General features: G+C 43.6%; 1 protein-coding gene across 2 annotated transcripts in view; it reads left to right on the top strand.

Annotated features, from left to right (window-relative positions):
- Positions 1-1,334: 1,334 nt before the first annotated feature.
- GPD2 (glycerol-3-phosphate dehydrogenase 2) overlaps positions 1,335-26,894 on the top strand; it is a 64,134-nt gene continuing 38,574 nt past the window's right edge. The window contains exons 1-3 of one of the 2 annotated variants that reach the window (XM_040604325.1): positions 1,335-1,693; positions 14,869-14,977; positions 24,343-24,514. In XM_040604325.1, coding sequence (XP_040460259.1) covers positions 14,876-14,977; positions 24,343-24,514 — 274 coding nt within the window. In that variant the 5' untranslated portion in view covers positions 1,335-1,693; positions 14,869-14,875. Of the gene's footprint in view, positions 1,694-7,793; positions 7,921-14,868; positions 14,978-24,342; positions 24,515-26,894 lie in introns of those variants that run through there. The other variant, XM_040604326.1, reaches the window with a different exon arrangement.

The following is a 26,894-nucleotide window of genomic DNA, read 5'->3' as shown; positions in this document are numbered from 1 at the left end:
CACGTGTGTCTGGCTTTCTCACTGCAAAAGAAGCAACCAGCAGGAATCTCCAGATGATTCCCCCAAAACACATAGCTATGTTTGTCAGCTGTGTCCCTTAGGAGCCAGGAGTGTGGGAACCAGGATGAGAAACAAAGAGGACCATTAAAAACTCTAACTCTTGGCAGTGGCCCTTCTGAGTCTTGTCACTTGGTATCATAGAACAGAAAGTAAGAAGAATGAGGATACACAAAGTGTCTTGAGGTGTCACCCAGTCAAAAACTCACAAGCCTTCCACAGCAAGTGCCTAGGGAAGTACAAGATTGGAAATCTGCTGTCTTTGGGAGGTAAAGAATTGGAAAGCTTTCAATTCAGGAAGCCCTCAAAAAGAAAAGCAAGCCTGCATACCTTGTGCTGCAAACCTGAAGTGAGATTCACCCTGTCCCAGCACAGACTTTCCTCTCTGTGACTGTGTGAGTGTCACCCCGTGGTGGGCTCCATTAGCTGTGCCCCAGAGGGGCAGCTGTGCAGCCTGACTGCAGGTGGAAAGTCTGGCTTCTACGTAGACCTGCATTTAACCGGCTAAACTGTGCTTCTACCAAGTCTGCTGGAAAACCATGGCTCCAGTGGGGTTTCATGAGATGTTTCAGTTGTAGTAAGGGAGCTGGCAGATGCATCAAGCCGCTGAGGTGTTTCTCAACTTGCTCCATGCCATGCTGTAAGCACTGCAGGACAACTGAAAAAGAGGCATGAATTTCTGTACAACCATTGTGCACCATGGTTTTGTTGGGTTTTTTTTTTGTTTGTTTGCTTGGGGCTTTTTTGTCCCTTTTTTTTTTTTTTTTTTTTTTTAAAAATAAAGGTGGATCCTCAGAGATTTAGCATTTTTCTGGTCTGGTATTTCCTCTGTGAATCATCCAGGATATGAATATTACGGTGTTATTACAATTGGAGAGACATGTCAGAAAGGTCTTCTCTCCACTGCACTGCACTTTAACCCACTAGGCAAGCAGGGAAGGAATCTGCAGTAGATGAATGGTCAGCAATATAATGCACATTAATATATGTACACGTAATAATACAGAATATATTTACAACAACTCGTGTTAACATCGTGGATCTGTCCCCCATTTATTTGTAAGGCAGAATCCTCTCCGTGACCACAAAGCGAACCACCACCAGAACCCCTCAGGAGCGAAGACGATAGATTCAACCAAATGCCAGCGCCGGCTTCTAAGGCAAGAGCAAACGACCCCAAGAAACCCCAGCGGCAGCGCTTGAAGCAGCCGGTAGTGAAGCAGCCGGCGCCCCCGCCGGCCGGCCGGCGGAGCCCGGGCCGGAGGAGGGGCCGGGGTGGGCCGCGACGCCCCTCGCCACAGAGCGGGGTGAGGCGGGCGCGCCGCTCCCCTCAGCGCCGGAGCGGGAAGGCGGGAACAGGCCCCGGCGCGGGGCCTAGCGCGCTTCCCTGCCTGAGGCGAGCCGGCCCGCCGCTAGGCCCGGCCGCGGCCTGCCCGGCTGGGTGAGGCGGCGGGCAGGGCGGGGAGGCGCCGCGGGGGTTAGGGCGGAGCGAGGGGGGCCCGGCTGGCCGCCGCAGGCGAAGCGAGGCGTGCCGCGGCCGGGGGAGGCGCGCAGGGAGCCGGCCGCCCCCCCACTCCTCCTCCCGCCGCCCGGTGAGCAGCCCGGAGGGGGACGCGGGCTCGCCCGGGCTCCAGCAGTAAGTGGCTTTCGGTTCTGGCGGCGGCGGGGAGCGGGCGGCTTCGAGGGCTTCGCACCTGGGCCCGGCGGCGGGGCGGGCGCCGTCTCCGGCTCGGGGGTGGGGGGCTTGGGGAGGCGGCAGCGCGCCCGGCCGCGCTGAGGGGAGGCGCGCCGGGGGTGGGCTGCCCGGACACGCGTGTTCGCGCCGCGGCTGAGTCTGGCTTGCCCCGGGTACCGACCTGCGGCCGCCTCTGCGCTCCTCCGGACCTTCACTTTCTGCGAAGTACAGCAGGAGCCTGCGCTGCCAGCGGCTACCAGCCCCCTACCCCCGTTCTCTTTAAGCTTTTGGATGGAAAAAATGACCAACAAAATCGAGTGTGTGGCAGTTCTATGGAAGTAGCATAAAGTCCTTGGCAGCTGGCCCCCTTGTCCGCGCGTTGCCACCCTGCTGGGGGCTGAGCCCCCCGAGAGTGCCCCTGCAACCCGGGGTATGGCCCTGGCTCGTGTTTGCAGGCCTGCAGGTATCTGTATTTTTGTTAAATATATCAAGTGCAGTTATCTATATCTTTAACAAATAGGGTTTGCAGAACTCTCTTAAGTAGATTTTCATTCTCAGATGGAGCTGGTAGAATACAGCATCTCCTGTTATTAAAAAAGGGTGAATTATAGGCAAAGAGTAGCATAGCCACACTGGACTTTGGAAAATTAAAAGTTGCTTCTCACTTGCAATGAACATACTCATGGGACCATTGCTGGTTGAGATCATATTGGTGTAACAAGTCCTAAACTTTCTAGAGTTCTTATCTCTTCTAACCAATCCCTTCAGTAAACATTTTAAAGCCCATCACTACAGAAAAAGATATGTGTGTGTGTGTGTGGAGACCTGAAGTTTAAAAGAGCCAGATTTATTACCTGCTGAACTTACTCTACTGTTTGCAGTAGTAAAGGCACACTGAAGGTGAGTTGCTTTCTACCGGCTGCTAGGAAGCAGGGCCTCTCTTCTCCACGCTGAAGCCTTTGCAGTTTTCTTCCCAGCTCTTTATTAGCCTTCCCAATGTCTCTTTATTGCCATCAGAGGGCAACGCCGTCCAGGAGCCTCTCCAGCCTTGCCCAGGAGCCTCTCCAGCTTTGCTGGGCACAGTTGGTTCCCAGCTCTGTGCAGGACAGCTGCGGGGGCAAGGACTGCTTTCTCTTGAAGGCTGGGAGCCCTGTAGCTACGTTGCTCTGCTACCACTGCAAACCTTTGCGTTTGTCTTCTAGTGGTTCTCGGGTAATGGCTAGCCTTCTCTGTGTGTCTTACCTTCACTCTCAGTGTTTGCAGTCTGCTTCTTTGCCGAGTCGCTTTGAACCATGATCGCTGTTCTGCAGTGGGGTTTTCACCCAGAAAGTTTCCCTGTGTGAGAGGTTTGCTTGAGTGTAATTACACTGATGTTGTCCCGAAGGTTCTGGAGTCATTTTGTAAAATCATCTTCTGACCACAGATAAGCAAGCTTGGAGGCGCAGCTGTCAGGAGTGTGGCGTATTTTTAATTGACCTTTTATCAGGTTTTCAGACCTTTTTTTTCCCCACATATTTGGAGGTACAGTTCCTCAGGAATGTTTAGTGATCGGCAGTGACTGACAATTAGCTAGTAAAGACTCTATCTGATATTTCAAGATATTTAAGGGTTGATAGCTAAGGCAAAATCCAATGTTGGCTCTTCTATAGTAGCAATAAGCAGAATATTATAAATTTTAATGTTAGACATTTGCCAATTTTATTTAGTCTAACTTTGCATGAAAGTTTTGAGTAGGCATGCATGTGCATGAAAAATTATACACACCTTTTACCTTTAGTGCTACTTTGGCTGTATACATATGGATATACAATTTGTTTTGCTTAATTACGTGTGTGCATATGTGCACATGCACAGGAGCATAGAAATAATAACTTTGTGAGGTAGGCCTTTATTACATAATGTAATATTTTCTCTAGAGATCCATTTCTACCTGGTAATCTGTCACTAATACAAATTTAGAAAGCTGGATGGATGTGGCAAGTTGAAAGGCCGTTAATGCAAACCGGTTTTCCAAAGGAAAGCTCATACAAGTTCCTTTCTGCTACTTGATTTGTCTTCACAGAAGTCTCTGCAAGCTTTAGCAAATATTTAAAAGAAATGTGCTTTTTCCACAGTCAGTTTGCAATTGTTATTTTCTACTTTCACATGTAAATATGTCGATGGTTTCAAAAGAAGGGTTTGCATTTGCAAGTGGCTCTGTTAAGCAATGGTTTACTTTTATCCTAGTGCTTGTTTACATGCTGGCAAACAGGATTTAAATAATTATTTTACCTTTTCTAAAATACACGGGCATATGCTGCACTCTGTTCAAACCAGAAGTGTGATAGTCCAGTTGTATAAATTAGTTAATCTACTGTATATTGCTTGGCCTTCGGGTTGTAGTTTGAGCCTGCATTTTTCCGGGGATTAGCTTTATCATGGTGGGTGTGCCCGGGCTGATGTGAGCTCTTGGATGTGAGCAGGACTACAGGGTCCTCCTCCAGAAGGGTGCAGATAGCTGTGCCTGCCACTGGCCTGGGCACAGGCCTGTCCCCTGCCTTGTTGGGTGCCCTTGGGAGAGCAGGAGACCACTGGAAAGCTGAGTGCTGGGTAAAAAGGGAGACTATGATGAAATAAAAATGTAGATGTAGCCTATGTCTTCCAGAAAGCATTACTTTCAAAAACAGTTCTTTTTATGTAATGAAGAAACAGTTTGTAATCAGAACTCTCCTACAGTATCACCGTATTGCTTTTAGAAACATGCCGTATCCCTAAATAACTCTGAGCAGTTCTGTCTCAAAGGGGTTTCCAAATGCCAGATGAACTTGCCCAGAGCTACAGCCCAGTAATGCCAGTGGAGCCCAGGCTGTTGTTTCTCTGCTGGCTGGGCATGAAGTCTTGGACTGTGCCTTTTTTTTTTTTTCCTCTTCTTAGCTAGGGGTTTCTCAAACATAGTGTTGATTCTGATTTCAAAATGCTATTGAATGCATACCCGTCCTCTGGGATTAGATTTGCACGTACTATCAGGTCTCAACCTTTATTCCAGTACATAAAACTAGGCTACTTCCTTGACACACCTAAGTAATCACCTAATTTGTAGTTATTCTTTGAGCAGATACCTGTTTGTATATGCAGATCTGTGTCCAGTCTTGTAGTAAGTGAAACACCGTATTTTCTAATCCTTTCTCTTTAGTGTTTGACTAGAGGAGCAGAAAAAACCCCATGGATATAGTTCAGTATTAGGATTAAGCTGAACTGGTAGACTGTTTGATCAAATAGCTGCATTAACTATGAGGGGAAATGAAGAATATCAGAAAGGCTGAACAGCTATAAATTAACTATCTAACAAGAACACATCTTTCTAATTACAGTAATTGGTTTATAGTGTTGTGTGTATTGTATTGTGTGTATGGTGGGTTTTATGGCTGATATTAATCCCCACTCTAGAAAGCAAGAATGAGTATTTGAACTATTTAAGCTAAAGACAATGTTGGCACAAGAACAAAAAAGTATGGGAATCATCATGTGTACATTTATTCAGGCTGGAGACTAGTTTTCCCACTCCTTGGATGGCAGATTTCGAAGTAGTCTTTGCGTAGGACAGGAGGGAATTTAAATACTTTTATCATAAAACTTGATAAATTTATTGTGAAGTTGGTATGGTGAGAAAGCTCAAAATACTCGTGACCTCAGTGTTTCTTTGCATTCCTGTTCTTAGGTACAGTGCTTGGGATTACAGCCATCACTGTCTATAAGTATTGCCTCTTCTCAGAAACATACTGCTTTCCCTGGCAAGATTATTACTATCTAAAATCCCAAGAAAGATTTACAAATCAGACTTTTCCCCTCATGATCTGTAAGACTTTTTATTATTCTTTTTTTTTAGTGTAGGAGGGTAGTGAAATTGAAGAGAAAGAACTGGTCAGATTAAAAATAAAAATAGTGGAAAGAGAAGCCAAAAAACTTTGTTACTTGTAGGATACAGGTTAACGCAGCTGGGATATCATCTAATGCTGGGTGGGAAAATCTTGGTACCTAAGTACAGAAGGTAAATTAAGTAGTCTGAAGCAGTTGGGATCAAGAGAAGGAGTGAGAATAGTATGCCTATTTTTTGCTTTGTTTTTTCTTTATTTTTGTGCATGACAAGTGCTGCCGCTACTTTGGGCATGATAGCTGAGCTAGTTGCCTGTACTGGAGCGTGGGAAGGATTTTCCCCATATGGTAGACTGCTGCTTTGCTTCCACCTATTAGTGCAGGGTGGCCTGTTGGGTTGTTGCATTTGAAGTTCTGTGTACAGGAACTTAGACATTTGTGGCATGGTCTGTGGCTGAAAGGCACTTGTAACCCTGTGAGCTCTCTAGATATTGAGGGTTATGTTTCTGTGCTTGGTTGGTGAGGTAGTTCTTGGATAATTGCTTTAATTAAAGTGCTGTAACTTGTATTTAAAAATCCAAAGTAACCATTGAAGGCGTTCATAGAATGGTTTGGATTGGAAGAGACTTTAAAGATCATCTTGTTCCAACCCCCTGCCATGAACAGGGACACCTTTCCACTAGACCAGGTTGCTCCAAGCAGCGTCCAGCCTGGCCTTGAGCACTGCCAACCTCATTAGGCTTTAGGAGGGGATCTGGAGGATGGACTCTGACATGATGTGTCAGCCATGTTTCGTACCCACTGGAACTCTTTCTTGGTCTGTGGCTTCTTTACACATATGGCTTACAGCAACTACTCGTGGAAGTCACGAGGACATGAATCAGTGGCACAGACTTCTGCTGACAAGGTGATAAGGAGCTTTGGTTGCCCTTCAAAGCATGCCGCTTTGTTCTTGTTTGCTGCCGTTGTTCTTTGAGTAACAAGTGTGCAGGGCACCCTAGGAGATGAGACTCGTATCAACTGAGGAGAGAGATGCTTGCGTTGGGAGTGCTGCAGGGGAAACATCTTCAGTTTTGCTTGGTTTAAACTTTAACCACTTGCTTACTTAAGATGCTTACTTCAGTTAGCATGGTCTGACATCCTATGTAAGCTGGTGTTAACCACTTCAGTCTTTTGAAAAGCAAACGAGAGAGAGCTGGTAGATGATCTTAGGGGGAGATGCTAATAGGATTATTTTCTGATTACATTCAGTTTTTGTTGTTATCTGGCCACTTCCTGCATTGACACACCCAACAAACTGCCAGTAAAGCTCTCAGAATAGTACAGTTTTAAATGCTTGTTACCCACAGTGGTAACTGTGGCCTGTCTTGCTGCTGTTTTGTGCACCGTCACAGTGGCCACCTTTTAAGTAGTCCTGTGAGAAGGATCAGAAGCTGAACTAGAGGGAGCTGAGGATAACGATTTAGCTGTTTGGAGAAGCAGAGGTGCTGCAAGACTCTTGACTTGGCCTGGAGGGACATTGGTCTGGGTCTCTCATGACCCAAAACTTACCTGAGAACCTTTTGGAAGGAATGAGAAAGATTGAATTAAACCATGCTACTGTGCCAATGGCAAATTATGCAAACAGTAGTGGTGATGATTATAAGTTTTCTATTTTTAAGTCTTCCATTGAGTGACTCACTTTATTAGATGTGTTCGTTTAAAATGGAATGTGAAGCACCCAGATTCCATGGTAATGGCCTCATAAAGCACACAGATATACAACATAACAGATTGGATTTTTTCTCTTAATTTAACAGGTTTTGCGTCTCATACACCATGTCTGATGGCAGCATACAGGGCGTCATGCACTCTTATTGCTAAGCTCTACAGTTTGTATCCATCTGTCTCTTCACTTTTGCTAAAGTAGTCATCTTTCTTTGATCTCTAACTCGCGATTCTGCATCTGAATTTTCCACCATTCCCCTTCCCTCCCTCTTCCCTCATCCCTCTCATTCTTTCCCCCAACTTTGGCGGTGCACTGCTTAGGTCCAGCCCAATATCTTAATAATTAGAAAGTACTTGAGTACAGAAATGCTGGCAATTGCAGCACTTCCTTTTCAGTCACCAGGCCTCCTCGGGTGGGAGTGGGTTACGCAACTCAAAATAAGATCCAGCCAACAGTCTTGCAGCTACCTGGGCTGGGCATTATGGGAAATAAGGAAGGCAAGTCACTCCTAGGATTTGTATCAGCCTAATTGAGAGCTGCAGGGTGGCAGATGTTTGTTGTGTGGGGCATGCTACTTGGAAGTATCTGCTGAAGATGGTGTTGAAATAACATCTTTAAAAAACGTGATGTAAGTTGTGCTTTGTATGCTTTTTGTTTTTTTTTAAATGTGAGGCTGAAAGTGAAGCAGAAGAATCCTGTGTTTAAGAAGTATATTAATTGATGAAGCAGAGCCCTTGCCCATGATGTGGGAGGTCCAGGGTCTGTTAGCTTGTGAGAGTCACCCGGGGACCTCGCTGAGGCAGGGTCACCAGTCACCAGCCCGGTAGCTTCCTATGGAAGTGACTGTTGCATGCTTATGTACAGCAAAGTTGATGTGACTGAATTGCTGGTTAAGAATGTACTGCAAGAGGGAGCAGTGCCTGCTGTGATGACAGTTTGTATTAACTTTTTAAACTTTTGGAAACGGAAAGCATGAGCTTGTCCTGCTATGTCTTTTCTGTAGTTTCCATTTGTGTAGACTAGTTCCTTGCACCACCCCCACCCCCCACCCTCTTCCTGTTTCTTTTCAAGTTTAAAGCCTATTTCTTCTTATCAGGAGTCCTTTAATAGCTGGAAGTATGAGCTAACGTCCCTGTGAATTTTTACCTATTCGCTGAAAAATGTTCCCTGTGGGTTATTTAACTCTTTGCGCAATACCCACCCCGTGCAGCATGCTACTGACTCCTTCCATGCCAGTCAAGAGCTCCTTGCTCCTGCCAGAGCTTGTTCTAGAGCCTGTTTAGGACTTCAGGCCACCCTTAGATCGAGGGCGTGGGTCCAAAGGGTATCATTTATGGCCTGTATTGAAACTAAGGATAAGGCTTAACATGCCTATTTACAGTGTCAGATGGCACTGACAGCATTAAAGCACTGTACACTGTTTCAGCCATTTTTAAAGGTGGCTCAAAGTGTTTGTGTTAAGGAAAGATGACTGACTTCTGACTGTATCACTTATGCTGTTTGCTATTATGATTTTCATTAAAATTTAGGTTTCCATCACAAGCTATTGATCTTGGCTTGGAAGACAGTCAGGTTTTATTACCTACTTGAAAAAGATGAGGGTTCTTTAAGTGTAGGCTCTTCTGTGTGTAGATCACACTCTGTAATTCTGTGGACTGCACTCTTTCCCCTTTCATCTTCGATGCTCTGGTTTATCCTGCTTGGTGCTGACAGCAGCCTTTACCAGCTGTTTTGGGACAGAACTTGAGGAAAAAAAAAACAAGTGTATGTTCAGAGAGCCTCTGGTTTCTCTGGTTTTGTGGACACTGAGGCAGTGTTTAAGCCATTGTCCTGCCTGGAGGAGACCTTGCTGAGTGCCATTTCCCACATGCAATACAGTTCCTTTCAGAATGAAGCCGGGGCATTTGGGCAGGGGGAAGGTGTGGTATGCCCCAGCAGAGCTCCACTGAAGATCCAGGGCAGAGGCTCGGCATGGCAGCCAGGCACGTATAGACTGTGTCTCCACTGGCTGTTTGTCTGGGGCTGTGCCTGTCTGCAGTACCTGCTGATGCCCCGAGCTCAGTTCAGCCTAATCCAAATATATCTGCTCATACCTTGCAAATATGGCTTGCGGGTTCCTAGGAAGAAATTGAGATGTTCTAGGTGTAAAAGCACTGTCTGTAGGTTTGAATGTCTGTCTAGCTTTGTGTTGGAGTGGCTTATGTTAATCCGTATTTTCCTTTCTGTCCCTGAATAAGCTTCTCTTACTGATGGTGAGCAAGATTTATGTGGCAATTTGAGCAGCTGGTCTCCTGGGAGCGTTCCTTTCTCTGGAGAACTGCATATAATCTGGCTATCGGCTCCGAGTAGAGCTAATGACACACATACCCGGCTGTCGGGCGTGCGGAGGGTAGCCCCTTGCTGACAGCTGAGGGCTGAGGCTAGAAATCCCTCCTGTATAGAGGGCATGGAGCCTGCCGCTTTGTTTGTGTTATATATATAATCTTGCGTAATTAAAGTGGCAAAACTGTTCTCTGCTGCGTATCTAATTTCACTTCAGTGTGGTTAGGAGAACTGTATCCACAGTGAGACTGGTGTAAGGTCCCGCTGCAGGAGCGATCCTGGAGCCCCTTCCCTACGCGCCCGTGCCTTCGTGCCCACTGTGGTAGTGCCTCGAGCTCGTCCTTGGTGTCAGCTGAGTTGCTATAAATAGGTCGTGTCAGTAAAAAGGCTTGTCACAGCTCTGTGTGTGTTGTTACGTGTGCAGTGAAAAAACTGTGCTCGTTTGTGGGAGGAAGCTGCGGGGCAGTCGGATCAAGTTGTAACAGTGTGTGGGCAACCATGTTTTGTATTCTAAGGTATTAAACTGGGACAACAGAGGTGAGTGAGGCGAGTGCCACTCGGCTGTCCTGTCCCATCCTCCTTCGAGGCTATTCCCTTTGCTGCTTTTGAAGCAGCTTCTGTACCGCTGGGGTTTCCAGCCTGGTATGTAGGTACGTTCAGGTCTCTCTTTTTTTTTCTCCCCCACCCCCTGCCCCCCCTGCCACTTGCCCCCTTATTATCAGTACGCGTTTGTGTCTGGGTTCACGTGAGGAAGCCAGCTCTGGGAGGCGGTGCAGGCGGGCCGGCGGGCAGCGGCTGTTTCAGCTCCCTGGCCCCAACTGCTGGTGCTGGAGTGTCAGCGCTTCCAGCTGCTGGTGGAGCTCTGCAGACTTCTCTGTGCTGCGTTGCTTACACTGGGTTCTATAGGGTAAAAAGTTTCACTGTTAGAAATTTGAAAGTGCAAAAGGTTAGTGTGCCAAAAGACTGTGATATAATAGACACCATTCTAAAGATTTTGTATCTCACCTAAAATTTTCAAGAAACTGATTTTGACTTGGACTTTCATTTTATTTCAATATTCATTTACCCTCTGAAGACTGACTGTCCTTTATTTATATGTAGGAAGGAGTGCAATTGCATGCAATTGGCAGTGGAGTTTGTTAGGTTCCCAGCAGAGATTTTGTATAGGAAGCTTAAAAATTGTTTGCTTGCCTCTATAGTGTTGTGTTAGAGCTGGTGACAGGTGCTTCAGAGCTTTCTGGATCAAAGGAAGCATTGTGGGGGCTTTTGGTTTTGCTGTTTGTTTGTTTATAAATTAATTCTTCTATCTGGAAGAACTAGTGTTTATCCTAGTTAATAAATGAGAACCTATGGCATCCATAACAAAACATTGCCTGTCAGCATATGTGAGTACAACAGCAGGGAAGGGGTTAGGGAAGGTATATTAGCATGGGGGGTTGCTGACACCGATGGGAAGTATAGAAGAGATGGCACCGGGAGCTCCTTTAACTGAAGTGGCTGAAAGCAGAGACCTTGGGTCTGTGCCTGCTGTTTGCTGGGGCCTGTTGGGAGCTGGAAACAGAGGAGATGTAGCTCACTGAACACGAAGAGCAGATGTAATAATAGTCATTATCTTATTTCCCAGCACTGTCCCAGTACAGCTTTTATTCAGTACTGAGCCTATTCTGTTTGAAATTTTTTAACAAAGTTACCAGAAGAATAGATACTTCAAACTACTGAAAAATGGTATAAGGCTATCAATGTAACTCAGAATTGTGGTGAGTGTTGAGTTTGTTTGTTCTGCTTACTTTCATAAGCTTGTGCAGCATTGTTGTACAAACAACTTGGAAATCTACTACACAACTTTGGGGGAATTAATGTTCTTTTTTCTTCATATTAATATTTCCAGTGTGATTCACAATGAGAGAAACTTTAGATTTAGGTTGATGCAGTAAGGGTTTTTGAACCTGTAACTAAAGATGTAAAGGTCAAAGAGGTACATTATTTCTTCAGTTTAAAAAAGTTTGGGTGGGTTTCGGTTTTGTGGTTTTTTTGTTTGTTCAGAAGTATTGATAAAATTCTTGTTAAAAAGGTCCAGTAGAACATGCTGTCCTGAGATCATGATTTCTTTGTTTTAAAAAGAAAAATAAATGACTTCCAAAGCTGTGTGGAAAATGGCATTTTTAGAGTGAACTGGTATGGGTGGTGATCACTGAGCCTTTTAGTCAGTGGCTTGTATACCTTGTGCTGCTCTAGTTCAGTCCTCAGTGAAAGTGTAGTGGTTTAACTCTGGTAGGTGTGCACCTGGTCTGCCAAATGAAGTCTCTGAAAAGGTTTAAGGAGGCCAGGGGACAGGGAGCAGGGATGAGTGCTGGCTGTGCTGTCGGGTACCCTGGTCCTGCAGCCTGCCCTTCTGCAGGCTGGGTTTGGCCTGGGGTGGAGGGTGCCTTGTTGTGCAGTGGAAGGTGGGGGTGGTCAGCACATGGCTAGGACCCTCTTGGACTGTGATTGCTGTCTGACACCAGCTGCTGAGCTGTGGCTCTCAATTAGTTTGCTCATGGTTAATGAACTTTTGGAGTTTAGCTTAACAGGGATAAGTAGGGATTTGTGCTTCAGCCATCACCCTTTCTTACTGAACGTGGTAAAACACTGAAAGGATGCACTTCCATTGTTTGCTTGAAAGCCAGTATCTCTACAGACGTGTAAACCGTCTTGTTGGAAGATGCTAATTTGTTCTTTTTAAACTCCCTTGGATTCTAGAGCATATTGTGTTCCCAGAACAGGCACTTGCAAGGGTTTCATGCTCTTACTTGAAGTGACTCCTTTGCTGATGCGTAAGGTGTGTGAAACTACTTCAAGACTCCCACCAGTTTGCAGTCTGAAAGATGAGTTATTATCCTAGCAACTTGAAGAAACCTTATGTTAGAAGTGTATAGTACACAGAGTGCTTGGATAATATGTATGTATCCACCATCACCATATGCTTCGTGTGGCTATAGACAGTATGTGAACTGATGTTGATTGTCTTAGTTCTTTTATTTTGCAGGAGATGATGAGTGTGGTGATGGCAGTGCAAGTTTTCCAGCTGCTGTTTTAATTCTTGTGCAATACTGAATTTCATATTGTGTTACAACTTCATGAGTATCCGTAGGCATTTTCAGGTCTGTAGAAATTATATTACAAAAGGTTGTCTTAACAGATTTAAGGTGGTAGTGAGCTCTGTGGCAAGAATAAGGGGAGGTGTAGGGGTGGCTGCAGCAGTGCAGCGGCCTGGCTACCTGTGATGGATAGCACCCTGGCGTGGTGCATGTCTTGTGTAGCTGTGTACTGGTGGTAGTGTGGCTGCTTGCTGTTATGGGCAGTGGGGTCCGAGCCCCCTGACTCAACATTTACTCCCTGTTTTTGTGGAGGTGCTGTAGCTCCTCCATGGTGACTTCCCTTTCAGAAACTTCCCTTGCTATGGGGGTTTTGACAGTTGCCTTTCCCTTTTATTCCTCCTGTTGTGGTATAAAGGAAAGATGAAGCTGGTCGTCTGTGAGTCCAAAGTATGAAGTAAGTGGAAAATGTGATACTCTCCATACATACCAAGAAAGGTTGTTATGGTGGGAATCTTCAAAAGTGTACATGTTGCTCTTCAAAAACTTGTGGGAAGCTTCAGGTCTTGCCTTTCTGTACAATAATAATTTGCATAGTCATACAACACTTGCATATACATACATCTGTACATCAAATATTGGTGTACAGTAACTGTGTGTGGATTCCCCCCCCAGTGTGTACTGCAAGCAAAGTGCACAGGGAATGAAGTTACCATCTCTGCAGTCTTAAAAATTTCCTGTTTGGCTTGTGTCTTAAACATGCTTGGTGTATTTTTTTAAGAAAAAATTATGCTAGCTGGAAGAACTAACAGGAGAAAAAAGATGAAATGTGTACAGACATATAGTAATGTACAGTGTTTCCTGTTTAATTGTATTTATACGGCCAAAGAAATAACTTTTCAGTTGTAGGTAGTTTGCTGCAATTCTTGGCATGAAAGCTGTGCGCTGCCAGAGGTAATGGTTTATAGCCCAGTGTGGTGTGTTTGGTGTAGGATGGGCAGCAACTGCGGAGGGAGGGCAGTGAAGCCTCTAGATGAGCCAGTGCACAGCGAGGCACCATGCTAGCACCGGGCTGGACCTGGACAGCAGCGCTGGCCCACGTGGCCTTGCCCGGGGCCACAGCAAGGGCCGATCCCCCTGGTGAGGCTACCGGGACCTCCCTCCTGCCCCCTGCTCCTGGCGCGGGGCCGCTCCCGCTGCCTTCTAAGTCTGCTGGTGTTCCGGTGTTGGCACAGGACTGTACGTGTTGCCTTGTTCTGCTTTAAGCCTTAATGGTGCTAAATCTCATGCGTGGAGACTTCTGGGTGAATCTGAGGCTTGGACAAAGATAACTGGAGGGCTTGGAGCACTGACGGGAGTCCTTCAGACTTGATGTATGTTGTTTCTAATGCGATGCGAGCTGCTACGGTCCTGGGAAGATGGATTAGGTTGTGCCTGCTTAAGATTCAGGTCAGTTCCATGCAAATTTTTCATTCAGTATCAGAACACTGGGTCTTTTAAGAATTAGTCTGACCCACATAAGGCTAGATGGTAAAGTTCTGCGCTTGTTTCAAGCCACTTAATCTTGTCCGCTGTCTTTGCTGCTGCTTCGAACTGAAGAACCTGCTTCCTAACTAGCAGTGCATCGCTTCTCCACCATTCCTGGGTAGGACAAGCATTGCTAATATATAATAAATACAGGGATTGTAATTCCTGGCCGGAAGGCGCGATGGGAGTGCTGTTAGGCAAATGCAATTGTAGAAGTAGCTTGATGGGATGGGAGGGTAGCTATAGGTGATCTTGTCAAGCAGATCAGCTGTTCTGTTGTGGTAAAGATTTGATGGCCATCTGGCTGATGATGGGGTGTTCTTGTTCTGCTTTTGCCACAGTATTGTTAAGCACTTGTCACATATATGAGTATTTAGAGTTTAAATGGGGTGTGTGTGTATGTATCTACTTGTATATCTACATACTTTTTTGTATGTTCAGCTTTCACAGCAAATACCAGAGCAGTCTGGCTTGCCTCTGTCTAGACTTTGTTTAGAAATTATTAATATTGCAATGAAAATTGCTAATTAATATATTGCTACCCCAAGTTTCAGCTTGTCACAACATTGTCATTAGTTTCTACAAATGGTCTGTGTAGCCTAGTTTCTAACATGGTAAAGCTGCCTATTAATTTTTATCTTCTTTTCTTACAGTAAAAAAATGGCATTTCAGAAGGCAGTGAAAGGAACTGCTCTCATTGGAGGAGGTGCCATAGCAACAGTTTTTGGCCTCTCTCAATTTTCTCAGTATAGAAACAAACACGTAAGTATTAATTATGATTTCTGATAAAATATGAAACTTAAAATCTGTTTGAGCGTATGTTAGGCTTATACGAATAGTTTGGTTTGGAAAGGAATGCCAAGAGCCTCTCAGCTTGATTTGGTAGGTGCTAATCTGGAGAGTGGCATTAAACGATGTTTCACTATTGTAGGTCTTTAACCAGTGGGGAAGTGTGATTCTTGTAAATGATTTTTCATGTTTAAAAAATGACCTTTGTGTACTGCTAGGGATTTTACTTAGTTGCAGGAGGAGTGGAAAGTACTGATTGAAGTATAAGCACTAAGTAGAGTTTGGATAGTATTTTCAAACTTAGAAGCTTGAATTGAAGCTAGTGAAACCACTAGTGCTACCTCTGAAAATCTCAGCTTCAAAACAGTCATGGTGCCAGCTCTTGTTCAGTTTAAAAAGCTGAAAAACATTTGACGATAGGATCTGTGTCAGAGAAGTCAGTGGCGAGGCTCCTGTTTCTGGTGGGCTCAACCTAGACACTGGTAATCTTCAGGCACAGTTCAGTGCCATCTTCCAGGTGACTAAGGCACACAGACAGGTTAAATTCTCCAGCAGCAAAGGATGATGATGTTGGGGACTTACTGTTAAAGTAGTGGTATCAGAAAGAGATGCAGTACATTCTGGTGTCAGTTTGTGTATTGATTCTTGCCGTTGCAGAAAATAGATTTCATTGGCATATCTGCTCCTCACAGTAGGGTTGGAGTTGCCATGCTGTTTAACTCACTTCTCAATGCAGAAGTCAAGGAGAAATCTTTAAAAGGAACGTGACTTGTGGACTGGTTTTAAGCAGACCTGCTGTGGATCAACAACCATTCTTTGAAAGCAACTAAGTGCCCATTTTAATGCAATTGTTCTCTGCTTTACAGTTTTATAATAATACATACTAAAAATATTTATCTATATAGAGTTTTATTTGCAGATGACACCAAGTTGGGTGGGGCTGATGGGCCAAGGCCAGTTGTGTGAGGTTCAACGAGGCTCAGTGCTAGGTCCTGCACTTGGGTCACAGCAGCCCCCTGCAGCACTACAGGCTGGGGGAAGAGCGGCTGGAAAGCTGCCTGGGGGTCTTGGTTGACAGCCAGCTGGGCATGAGCCAGCAGCATGGCCAAGAAGGCCAACAGCATCATGGCTTGTGTCAGAAACAGTGTGGCCAGCAGGATGGTCACCACGTACTTGATGCTGGTGAGGCCCCACCTTGAATACTTTGTTCAGTTTTGGGCCCCTCTCTACAAGACAGACATTGAGGTGCTGGAGCATGTCTGGAGCCGGGCAGGGGCTGGGGCGCAAGCCTGATGGGGAGCGGCTGGGGGAGCTGGGGGGTTCAGCCTGGAGAGGAGGGGGCTCAGGGGGGGGCCCTGATCGCTCCCTACATCTCCCTGGAAGGGGGCTGCAGCCAGGGGGGTCGGGCTCTGCTCCCAGGTAACAAGCGACAGGACCAGAGGGAACGGCCTCAAGCTGCACCAGAGAGGTTTACATCGAGTATTGGGGAACATTTCTCCACCGAAAGGTTTGTCCAGCACCAGAACAGGCTGCCTAGGGAGGCTGTGGAGTCCCCATCCCTGGGGGTATTTAAAGGACATATAGATGTGGCACTTAAGGATGTGATTTAGTGGTGGGCTTGGTGGTGCTGGGTTAACGATTGGACTCAATGACCTTAAAGGGCTTTTCCAACCTAATCAATTCTATGATTTTATAAAATAACCATGTCTGGGCTTAGTAGATGTGTGTAAGGGAACATCTCTCTGATCTTGTGTTAAATGTGGGTTGTGAGGCTGGCACCTTGCATTTGGCCAAAAATATTTGCAGTCAGTGTTCTGCAGAATGGTTGATGTAGGTGTAGTCAGAGCTGTGGCCTGATTTGCTTCAATATGGATTTGGAAAAAACTTAAACCCAAGGTTGGGACTGCCTCCTCCTTCCTTTGAGATGGTATCAGTCTGAGCAGCTAGGTGAGCAGGTGCTCATTTTGCGTGGTGTTTTCTGCTTCTCACCTTAGAAATGTAATCAGTCAGCTCTTTATTTAGACAAGCTGTTACTCTGTGAACCTCTGTAGTTACCACACATCTACTGTAAATTGCCATTCAAACTGGGCAAACTGAAAATAGGAACCGAAGTGGATCTTAATGGTCTGGTTGAAGGTAAAACAGTGGGTAATGGGAGCAAGTCTTCACAGAGCTCCTTGAAAGGTGTGTGTAACGTCTGAATAAATGATAATCTGAATCTTCTGGCTGTTTCTGTGGGGAGGAGGAATAGCAGCTGAGGTATTGGTAAAATGAATGAGATGAGTCATTTCTGGGCAACCTGGCTGGGAAGTGAATAAGCCAGGATCCTTATGGCTTCAGATACTGTTGCAGAAAATAAAACCTAGCATTTAAAGTGAGCTTCCCATTGGGCTGCCTGTCTTGCACCTAGCTGATAATACTGTTTCTAACTCTCTCTGGAGCCTTTATCACAGGATTTTACACTCTGGCTTCATTACTGTCAGAAATGGCAGCTTCAAATTTTAGGACTGTTTAAGAGGAGGAGTTGCAAGGGAAAAGTGATCTGGATAGCTCGCTTGTTGTATATGCAGTATTGTATTCTAGAGTTCAGGGAATGCTCATTTTTGTGGAAATGGATGGCCATTACAAATTTCCAGAGATGGATTAAACCCCCAGGTTTTACAGAAGGTGATCAAGATGTCAAACTGAAATAACCGCTTGTCCCCCGATTTCAAAACCTTTTGTGTAGGATCAGTCTGCAGAGGATCTGAGAATTTCCAGCATATGTGTCAGCAAATGGATCTGTCAAGTGAACAGCGGGTTGTTTTCATGTTGTACTAACTTGCACATTTCCCACGTGATGTCCCTTAAAGCTGCTGCCTTAAACACCTAATATAGGGCAGCAGGTGGAACATAACTGGAGGGATTGACACAAAGGAGGACAGTCCATTTGTCGTGTTGACATATCTAAGCTGTGGGCATGTCCCCCAGCCCAAGTGTCGTCTTTTTAATAATGCCTGCCAATCAAATATATGCTAGGGCAAAGATCTTGTCTTCCTTTGCCAGAGAAGGGTATTGCCCCAAGATGTGCACTAATTGGCTACACATTGTAGGAAATCTGTTGTTATTTCAGGCACAGAATCCATCACATAATAAGACAAAAATAAAAGGCTCAGTTTTTTTACCCATGTTTGTATTGCTTCAGTGACTAGATGTCTGTGCTATGGCCAGCAGCCTGGAGTTAGGGGCATCCGGTTACAGAATAATAGCCTCATTTGGCTAATAATCCTGGACACACAGCCTAGTTGATCTGTCTTCCTTTGTTTTGCATGTTCACTCAGCTGGTGTTCTGTGTTTCTGTGAAACTTTGCTGTCTCAGGTAATGCCAAGGGAGAGGCTGAAGGGTGGTGAAGTTCTGGCCCTTGAGAACGGGTGGGATTTGTTAGTTGAGCATACTAGTGAGTGGTTTGTCTGCTAAGAGAGATGAGTTTTGACAGTTTCTGATGTTGAAATTTAAATTGTCCTTGCTACATTCGAGAGTCAAAGCCTTACTGTGAGGGGGATGGCACAGTTACCACAGTTAACCTTGTCTGTGTGTAAACAGCTATAAAGTGTTTACACCTTGGAGAGAGAACGCTCCATTGATTCAGATCTGCCCTGGTTTTGAAGGTTTTTATCCTAACTTATTGTTTCTAAACATGCACCTGTGTGCTGACATTTTGGAACAGCTCTGCAATAGCAATTGAGGCAACATAACCTGAGAGTATGTATATATCTATGCATGACATCTGCAGGCATACGAGCAGTTTAGAAAATTGCCCTTATTGTGTGTTGGGTTTTTTTGACAACACACAGTTCCTGCTGAGCAAAAGGGGTGATGGGAACATGTGTTGACATGACAGAGTTGTTATTGAATTTAACTCATAAGCTGATAGATGAATATTGCACTTCTGTGTCTTTTATAGTAACCTGATCACTGGGAAATTTACTGAATTAATAAGCTGGGTTAGCCTAATGCTATGTGTAAGGGAATAAGTAGGAATGACACTAATTCAAGCAAAACCTCTTTCAGTAAACACACAGGAGTGGTTCTTTCATATTTAATAACCATTACCCTTAAGGAAGCTGGTCAGGCTTTCTGTGCAACTTTACTGTCTTGGCTGTTGAGGGAATAAATCTGGCGAGGAGGCTTTTGGTTAGATTAAAAAGAAAAAAACCCTTTCCAGAGAAAAGGGGATGGTTGGGGAACTCTTCACAGCAGGTTGTGCAGAGGTCTGAAGAAACTAGTCCTTCCTAAACTGTTTTTGGGCAAAGCAGAAGTGTGCATGGACTTAGGTATTTTTTTTCCAGTGCCACCACTGTAGATGAATTTAATCTTAAATCATACAGGAACTCTCAAATCCATGTACACTGAATTAACTACCAATCACGAGCTCCTGAAAAGAATTGCATCTGGGATGAAATTGGACCCCTCTGAGACATAAAATACACAGGCTATGTGCATGATTGATTTGGCTTCAAATACTTAGATACCTGAATAGCAAAGGTGATAGAGCCAGCCTTTGCTAGCTGTTTCACCAGTGCTTGTAACACTAATGGTGGTGGAGAAATGGAAATACCAGTTTCTCTTGCTTCATGTAGATGCTGACTGAATTGCTGCATTCTTGCTTTTTGTGCCTTTATTTTAATGCATCAAGCCATGTGTGCTAGTACTAGGTATGATGTGGGTATTTGATGTGCCGAGTTTGAACTGGAGACCACTGATGGTTTGGGGTTTTGTTTTTGGGGGATTTTTTTAGTGAGTAAGGATGATGAATTTGACTCTGCAAACCTACCTGGAGATTTACATTAGCAAATTAACAAGAATGCTTGCTTATGGATTACTAGATCACTTTATAACTTCATGATTAAATTCAAACTGCCAAACTAAATTCCTTCTCGCTAAGAGTGTAATCAAAACCATTCAAGGAACTCTTGCCTGAGAAATTGTAGATATAAACAGCAATTGCTTATTTCAGTAAACATACTTGTTCACTGCCAAACTAATCACGTTATTGCAGATGGAATCCCTGTATGCAGCTTTTCTTCACTCTCGCATTTAATTGACAGTAAGATGAATCATATCTATATCAATTCCTAGTGTGCTAATCACTTTGCTTATATTTCAGTGCTAATCTCTGTACTCTTGCTACACCAGTGGCTGTCTGCTTGGGACTCCGGTTTGTGTTTTTCTATAAGCCATTTCTTGTAAATAATGTGTTTAAAAGCAAACCAAAAAATACAGTCAAAACCAAGTGATGGTAGTACTTCTTGAACTCTGAATTTTGGTTTTCTTTTGTTCTTTTATTTTCCTGAAGTTAAGTTGTACACTTTGAAAGTAGTCACTTGTTTTGCTGAAGCAGGCATGGCTGGAAATGTAGTGCAAAACTAATTTTGAGATGGGGATTTTAAAGTTTAAGGAAGTTGAGATATGTAGCTGAACGTGATCAGCCAGAATACATGCAAGACTAAGCCACGGATGGTTTTGGTCTTCACAATTTCCTTCTTGTCACTGTTGTCTCCAAGTCACAGGGTGATACTTAGGGAAGCTGGGAAACTGGCATCAACTGTCTGTCTGAACTCTGTAATGATACAGCACTAAAAAGTGTGCTTAATGCAACAGCTTACCAAGGAAAAACCAGAGACCTGTGTAGGAAGCCAGGCAGTACCACCTGCTATGCAACCCGGAAAGGTGCAGCATTGTCGCAGTTTTCAGGTATTCAAGGGGAAGAACCTTCTGTGCACTGCTTCCTCATCCCCTTTTGGGAGGGGAGTCTGGGCAGAGCCACTGCTGGAGATGGGCAGAGCAAACCTCTGCAGAAGCACAGGCGCAGGAGGGTTGTCTTTATGGCCATGGACGAAGGTGTGTAAACGGGAATGGTGGGATCCTCTCAGTACCTCCCTCCTTCTATTTGTCGCTCCTTGGAAAAGCGCGTTCTGGAACTCCATCGGTATACTGTACTTTAGGGATATAGTTTCTGTCGTACTTGCAGGGATATTAAAATTTTTAGCACTGCTGGAGATGAGTAGGCTAAGAGGCAAAAGTAGTGGGAATGTACAGAATTCATTGGTCAGAAGAATAATGTGGAAGCTGAATTTCTTTGCAGTGCCAAAACTTTGTACCTCATTTGATGATCTTTGCCATCTGCCACATGTTAGTATGTAAACATGTGAGAGCAAGGGCAGGCTGTAATTGGGAGGGTTATCAAGATTCACCGGTCTGCTTCACTTTGATTCAACCTCTCCACTGTCTGTGTGTGTCTCGTAACTCCTTGGAACTCCTGGGGATTTTTGTCTTTGAGGGTTGCAGTGGGTTTAAACAAGCTTCTAATCAGGAGACCTCTCGCTACTGTGCATTTGTAGTCGGTGACTAAGCCTGGGCTTGCAGTTGGTTGAGCATTTAATGTGGCTGCTCATGTGCCGGGAGGTGAGCCTGTGCCCAGGCGCTCGCTGGGCTGGCTCGGCCGGAGGTGACCCCAGTGGGAACCACCAGTGCTGTGCTTGGGAAAAATCCATGGTAATACTATAGCCTGAGTGGTAATTTGCCAGGCTTCAGCTGTTTTAAATCTTAATTCTCACTTCATTTCTGGTAAGATAGAAATCCTTGCTATAAAGTGAAGCACTCTTTCTCTAGTCCAGCTTTCCTTATTGAATGAATTGTAACACAAATGCAATGACAGTGGGTGCTGCTATCCTAAGTGACTTGCATGAGCTGTTTGCGTTATAGTCAATATAAGCCATGATTACAAGATGAACTTGATTACTACTTACTTTTGAATATGCACTTCCTTTAGGCATGGCTACTGGTTATTAGATTTTATTCTCACTTGTGATAGGAACATGCAGAAATAATGTGTTTCAATCACAACACTGCTGAAGAATGAACAAATGTTTTTGAACAAAATTATTTAGGTTCTGTGCACCATATAATGGGTTCAGGCTTCTTGCATGTGGCTGGATTGGCTGTTAGTTTACAGTGGATGTGTTGCAAGAATTGCTTTTACCTTTAACTCACACGGTCTCCTTACAGAGCTCTGTGACCACCAGTGGGTTGCTTGCTAAAGAGGAACTATGCCGTTCGAGTAGCTGCTCATGGAAATCCATTCAGTGCACATGAGAGCAGATGGTGGCAAGCAACTGAGTTACCTTTTGTCAGTCAAGTGATTTTCCTATGGCAGGTGTATTTTCCCTCCCCATTGCAAACGCTGGGGGAAGTGGCTGGAGTTCTGAACAGCTGGAGGTGGCCTATATTATCAGACAGCTTTTCATAACCACAGTGATCTATCTGGGAAACTCAACATGTGGGCTGCACAACGATAAAACACCCAGGCAGGGTAAACGGTCCTTGTGATGGAGTGTTTGCAGCGTGGGACTGGGTTTAGGAGCTATTTCTGTGGCAATTGTAATTCACTGTTAACGGTGCAATAAGTAATAAAGTTATTTCTGTAACTGAACAACTTGCCTAATTCAGTTTATTCAAGGAATGTTTGGAAATAAAAGCTTAAATGAGAGAATTTCCTTGCACATTGTAAGCGTTTAGACAGATTGTTTTAGATCATAGTAAGAAAGCACTATTTTGTGTTTTGTCACTTGAATTTGTATTAGTTTACACTTTCCTGTCTAGGAGCTCTGGACACAAGCTGTTTTACATCAGTTAAGTCTGTCATTTGGACTAAAGACTAGATCATGCTCAGACCTTAGACTATAGGGTTTAGGCAGTTTTTTTCTTGTTGAAAGTGTTTATAATTTTCAGGAAACTCTGAAAATGTTAATTCTTCATTTCCTGTTGGTTTATTTTGATCCATTCTGAATTGGCCAATTAGTTCTGTCCTGGCCTGGGAAGTGTAGGCATTTATTTGTTTTCACATACGTATTTCGAATCAGCAGTGATTAAAACACTTCCATTGAAAGTGCTGTGTACTAATAAAAGCACTCCTCTCAATCAAACAAAACTTCAGAGGTCCAAAATGTAGTTATTTCTGGAAGTGCTGGTTCAAGTGATGTTCTCAAGGTCATCAAGGGTTCTGCTGCTGAGCTGGGATGTGCTGCAGGTGTTCTGGCTCTATGGCCAGTACCTTGACCACCCTTCTTGTAAATTCAGGTGCTTTGCCTGCCAGGTTCACTTATGTGCAAGTGGTTACTCTGTTGTGCAAAAGATGGGTCTTTTGGGTCTTGAAAAATCAGTGGTGAGAGGAATTCACAGTCTAGTTTTGTGCAGAGGGACAATGGTGAATGAGGAAATTTTTTTGAGAAAAAGCTAGAACAAAAAGCAAAGCTAGAGCTGAAAGCAAAGAGAAAGTAAACATGACTCTTGTGGCCTTCCACTCCATTTAACTGTCTGAAACACTGTGGTATCTGCCTGCAGCCCACTGAATACAAAATTAGTGTGATGCATATGAACCCACAGCGACGGTGCTTATAATATAGATTATGAAGTATATGACAAGTGATAGGGTTTGGGGATACCTCTGACTGTAAAGGTTTTCAGAATTAAGTTTAAATTAATGTTAACAGAAGAGAGTCTTCAGAAACTGGTTAAAACCTTAAAAATCAAACCATGGTCCATATTAGTTGACTGAGAAAGCATGTCAGCCTTTCTTAGCCTGGTCATTGAATGGCGAGCAGCGGAGGCTTGTGGAATGTCAGGCAGCGTACTAGAGAGATTCTCAAAGCCATTCTAGTAAAATCTGAACTTGTCTGGAAACCACCACATTGTTAACTTCTGTCACTTTGGAAAAAAGTTGAATTCTAGCATGCTGTAGAATATAAATTGCTTTCTTGGAAGATTTTCAAAAAGGATATGGCAGTAGTGTTTCTTTGGTGTTTGGTATAGTATATTTGACAGTAAACCACATCATCTCATGAACCTGATCAAATTTAAGCTTAGATTAAGGCCACCGTACAAGTACATAAAATGTACGTTCATCTTTTAAGTCCTTTGCTTTGATGGATTTTTTTTTTTTGAGAGTTGAGAGCCAAACCATGCATCTGTTTATTAAAATACTTCCTGAGCATCCTGTAACATTTGACATAGCAAAAGACTATTCCTGGAAATAATTTATATGGCTAGTAGCACTTGAGTACAGCATTATATTGAAGTAGGCAAGATTAAGTAGATTTGTGCTAACCCTTTATGATTTTTGCACTGTTTATTGCTCCATAATGTTTTAATACAATATTATTATTATATATAGGTAAAGTGACTGGGAATATTTGAGTTTAGATACTGTGGTTTGGTTGTGTGTGTATGTATGTATGTGTACACATTTGTGTATACACAATAAATACAGATCCTCATGTGTTGTTTATAATCTGTGCAGGGTACCTTTGTGCATGCTCAAGCTGCAGAAGCTGTGACTGTTCCAATAATGAACCATTTCCCTACAAGAGAACAACAAATTTTGGCACTGCAAACCACAGGTGAATTTGATGTCCTTGTTATAGGTGGAGGAGCAACAGGATGTGGCTGTGCTTTAGATGCAGTCACTAGAGGTAAGGCTTGAAAATTTAATTGCATTCTTATTCTTGGATTACATGGTTTATAATAAGTTTATCAGGTTGGCTTTTCAAAAGTACTTGAAGATAGAGGTGTACTCTAAATGCCTGGTTATAAAACTCCTTCTGTTTTCAGAAGCTAAAATGAACTTGAAGAAAAAATTGCCATTGTGTTTTGTTGTTTCAGCAGAGTCTTTATTGTCTAGGTGCTTGTATGCAGTTTTCTACTATAAACCTTTTTGCTGGATGATCTTGGATGGACTTCTTATTCTCTGTTGCTCCTTATTTAGTGGGTTTGTCTGTAGTCATGTTTCAGTTGTTTGTGCAGGAGAATATTGGCAGCAAAGAGAAGACAAGACTTTTACAGCACTTTTAGCAACTGTTTTGAAAGGGCCATGTGTGAATTCTGGATGAGGCACAGTGGCTCTCCATCTTGTAACTCGAGGTCCCTGCAACTTCTCCTAATGCATTGTAGCTGCAGTTGTAGTATATTGCAGGTTTGGAGAAGCCTGTTTGAATTTTCAGTGAAAGGTACTAGCACCACTCAGCCTGAGGGTGCATAAAGTAGATCTGTACTTCTGTTTCCCCTCTTTTGGGGGATTAGCTGTGTAACCGGTTTAAGAAGCTACTAGACACAGCAGAATTGATGTTAACTTTATGCAAAGCTTTAACTTAGGGAATGCTCAAGGTAAAATGAGTTTAAGCTAATGCTTTTTACCTGACTTCTGCAGGAGGATGAGAATCTGTATGGTGACAGTCAGTTTTGCTCAATAGATGTGCAGTTGTTGCCCAACAGCTCATGCAGTTGGTCAGACATGGGAAGAGCTCTGTTCAGGCGTTGAAAAAGCAGGACACTAATGCCCACTCTGTGTCATCCACCTTACACAGAAACTTTGAAATTGGCCACCAGGTTCAATCAAGTTTGAGAGCTTTCAGAGAGAGTAAGTCATTGCACAAATTTAATGAAAATAGACCTTCAGATGCAGAGATGAGAATGCATTGGTACTGTTCCTGTGGGAGATGCTGTAGCATGAACTTTTATTCTATTGAAATGCGGTATTCCCCCAGAATATCATATTTTAATCCAAAAAGCTATATGAAAGATTGGTGAGAAAAGCTTGTTTTGCAATGTGTACTGTCAGTTGTTGTTTTCCATACAGTCAGCCAGTGAGAGAGAGAACGTGTCTTCCTTTGTTTCTGTGTTTGTAGACCTTTTTTCTGGTTTTGGAACTAAAATGGAAAAAAAAAAGGTGAAACATGGTAGGCAGCCATAAAGTTCTTCTGTAGGTTCTTTAACCTCTAGATATACCTCGGAAATAAAAGACAAAACATGACTCCAGGAGTGTTTTTTTAGTTTGGTTTGGAAAATACTTGCCCAGAGGGTGTGATAATTTTGAAACAGATAAAGCGGTAAGATCTGCGCCATTGGTAGATACATACAGACTCATACCTGGTTATTATTTTTTTCGTATGTGTTATTAAATATAACTTGGGATCTTTTCGCTTCTGCCTTTGCTATATTGTGGTAGAAAATGCAGTTGTAAAGCATACAGAAATTATTATAGTTAATTTATGTTTATCTTTTTACTGGATATTCTGATTATATCAGTAGATTTCTGAAGTGTGAAATATTCCTAGGCATTTGGTTAATGAATTGTGTATTGTTGCTGTTCATTCATGGAACTTGCTCTTTTATTATGTTTGCTTCACTTAACAACAAATTTTGCTTTTCATGTGTTTGATACTTCTTCGCCAAATTATTTCTGATTGTATCCATTAATCTTCAGTCACATTTGACAAAAATAAATTACTCTGATCTTTGGAAGTTACCAGTAATAATTAGATTTTTTTTTTTAAGGACATAAAAGTTTTGGGAGAGCAACAGATGTTAAAATGTATGTTCACCAACCAGTAGCATAAAGCACCCTGCAAAGAGGGTGAAGGAAAGACCCAAGGGATAACTTCTAATGCAGATGATGCTCTTCTTGGGTACGCGTCGTCATGTTGTTGCTGTTGGTTTTGGTACAGTGTCACTCACTCTTTTCCTTGCCTACCTAATTCTGCCGGTGATGGAGGGGGTCTGTTCTGCTAACTTGGGTAACACAGGTTGTCCTTCCACCTACATTTTAAGTGAAAGACTGCCTTATGCTTGTCCTATGGTGCTTGTCTTGGTTGGGTTTACTTATGCTGGATGTTGGAAGTTGTTGTTGGTTGTGTTGTAGGTATTAGGTATGTGCCAAAGGATGTTGCCTGTATCTTACCATTATAAGGCATCTGCTAATCATCTGTTTCCTGCAACTCTTCCCTCATCCTAACTTCCATCACATAACTCGATGTCAATCTCCTTCATGAAGAAGATGCTAGCACTTGCCTGTAC

The sequence above is a fragment of the Falco naumanni genome, chromosome 8, assembly GCF_017639655.2.
Source record: "Falco naumanni isolate bFalNau1 chromosome 8, bFalNau1.pat, whole genome shotgun sequence".
Taxonomy (NCBI): Eukaryota; Metazoa; Chordata; class Aves; order Falconiformes; family Falconidae; genus Falco; species Falco naumanni.
Note: the sequence above shows the minus strand (reverse complement) of the source record. Positions and strands in the feature narration are given on the sequence as shown.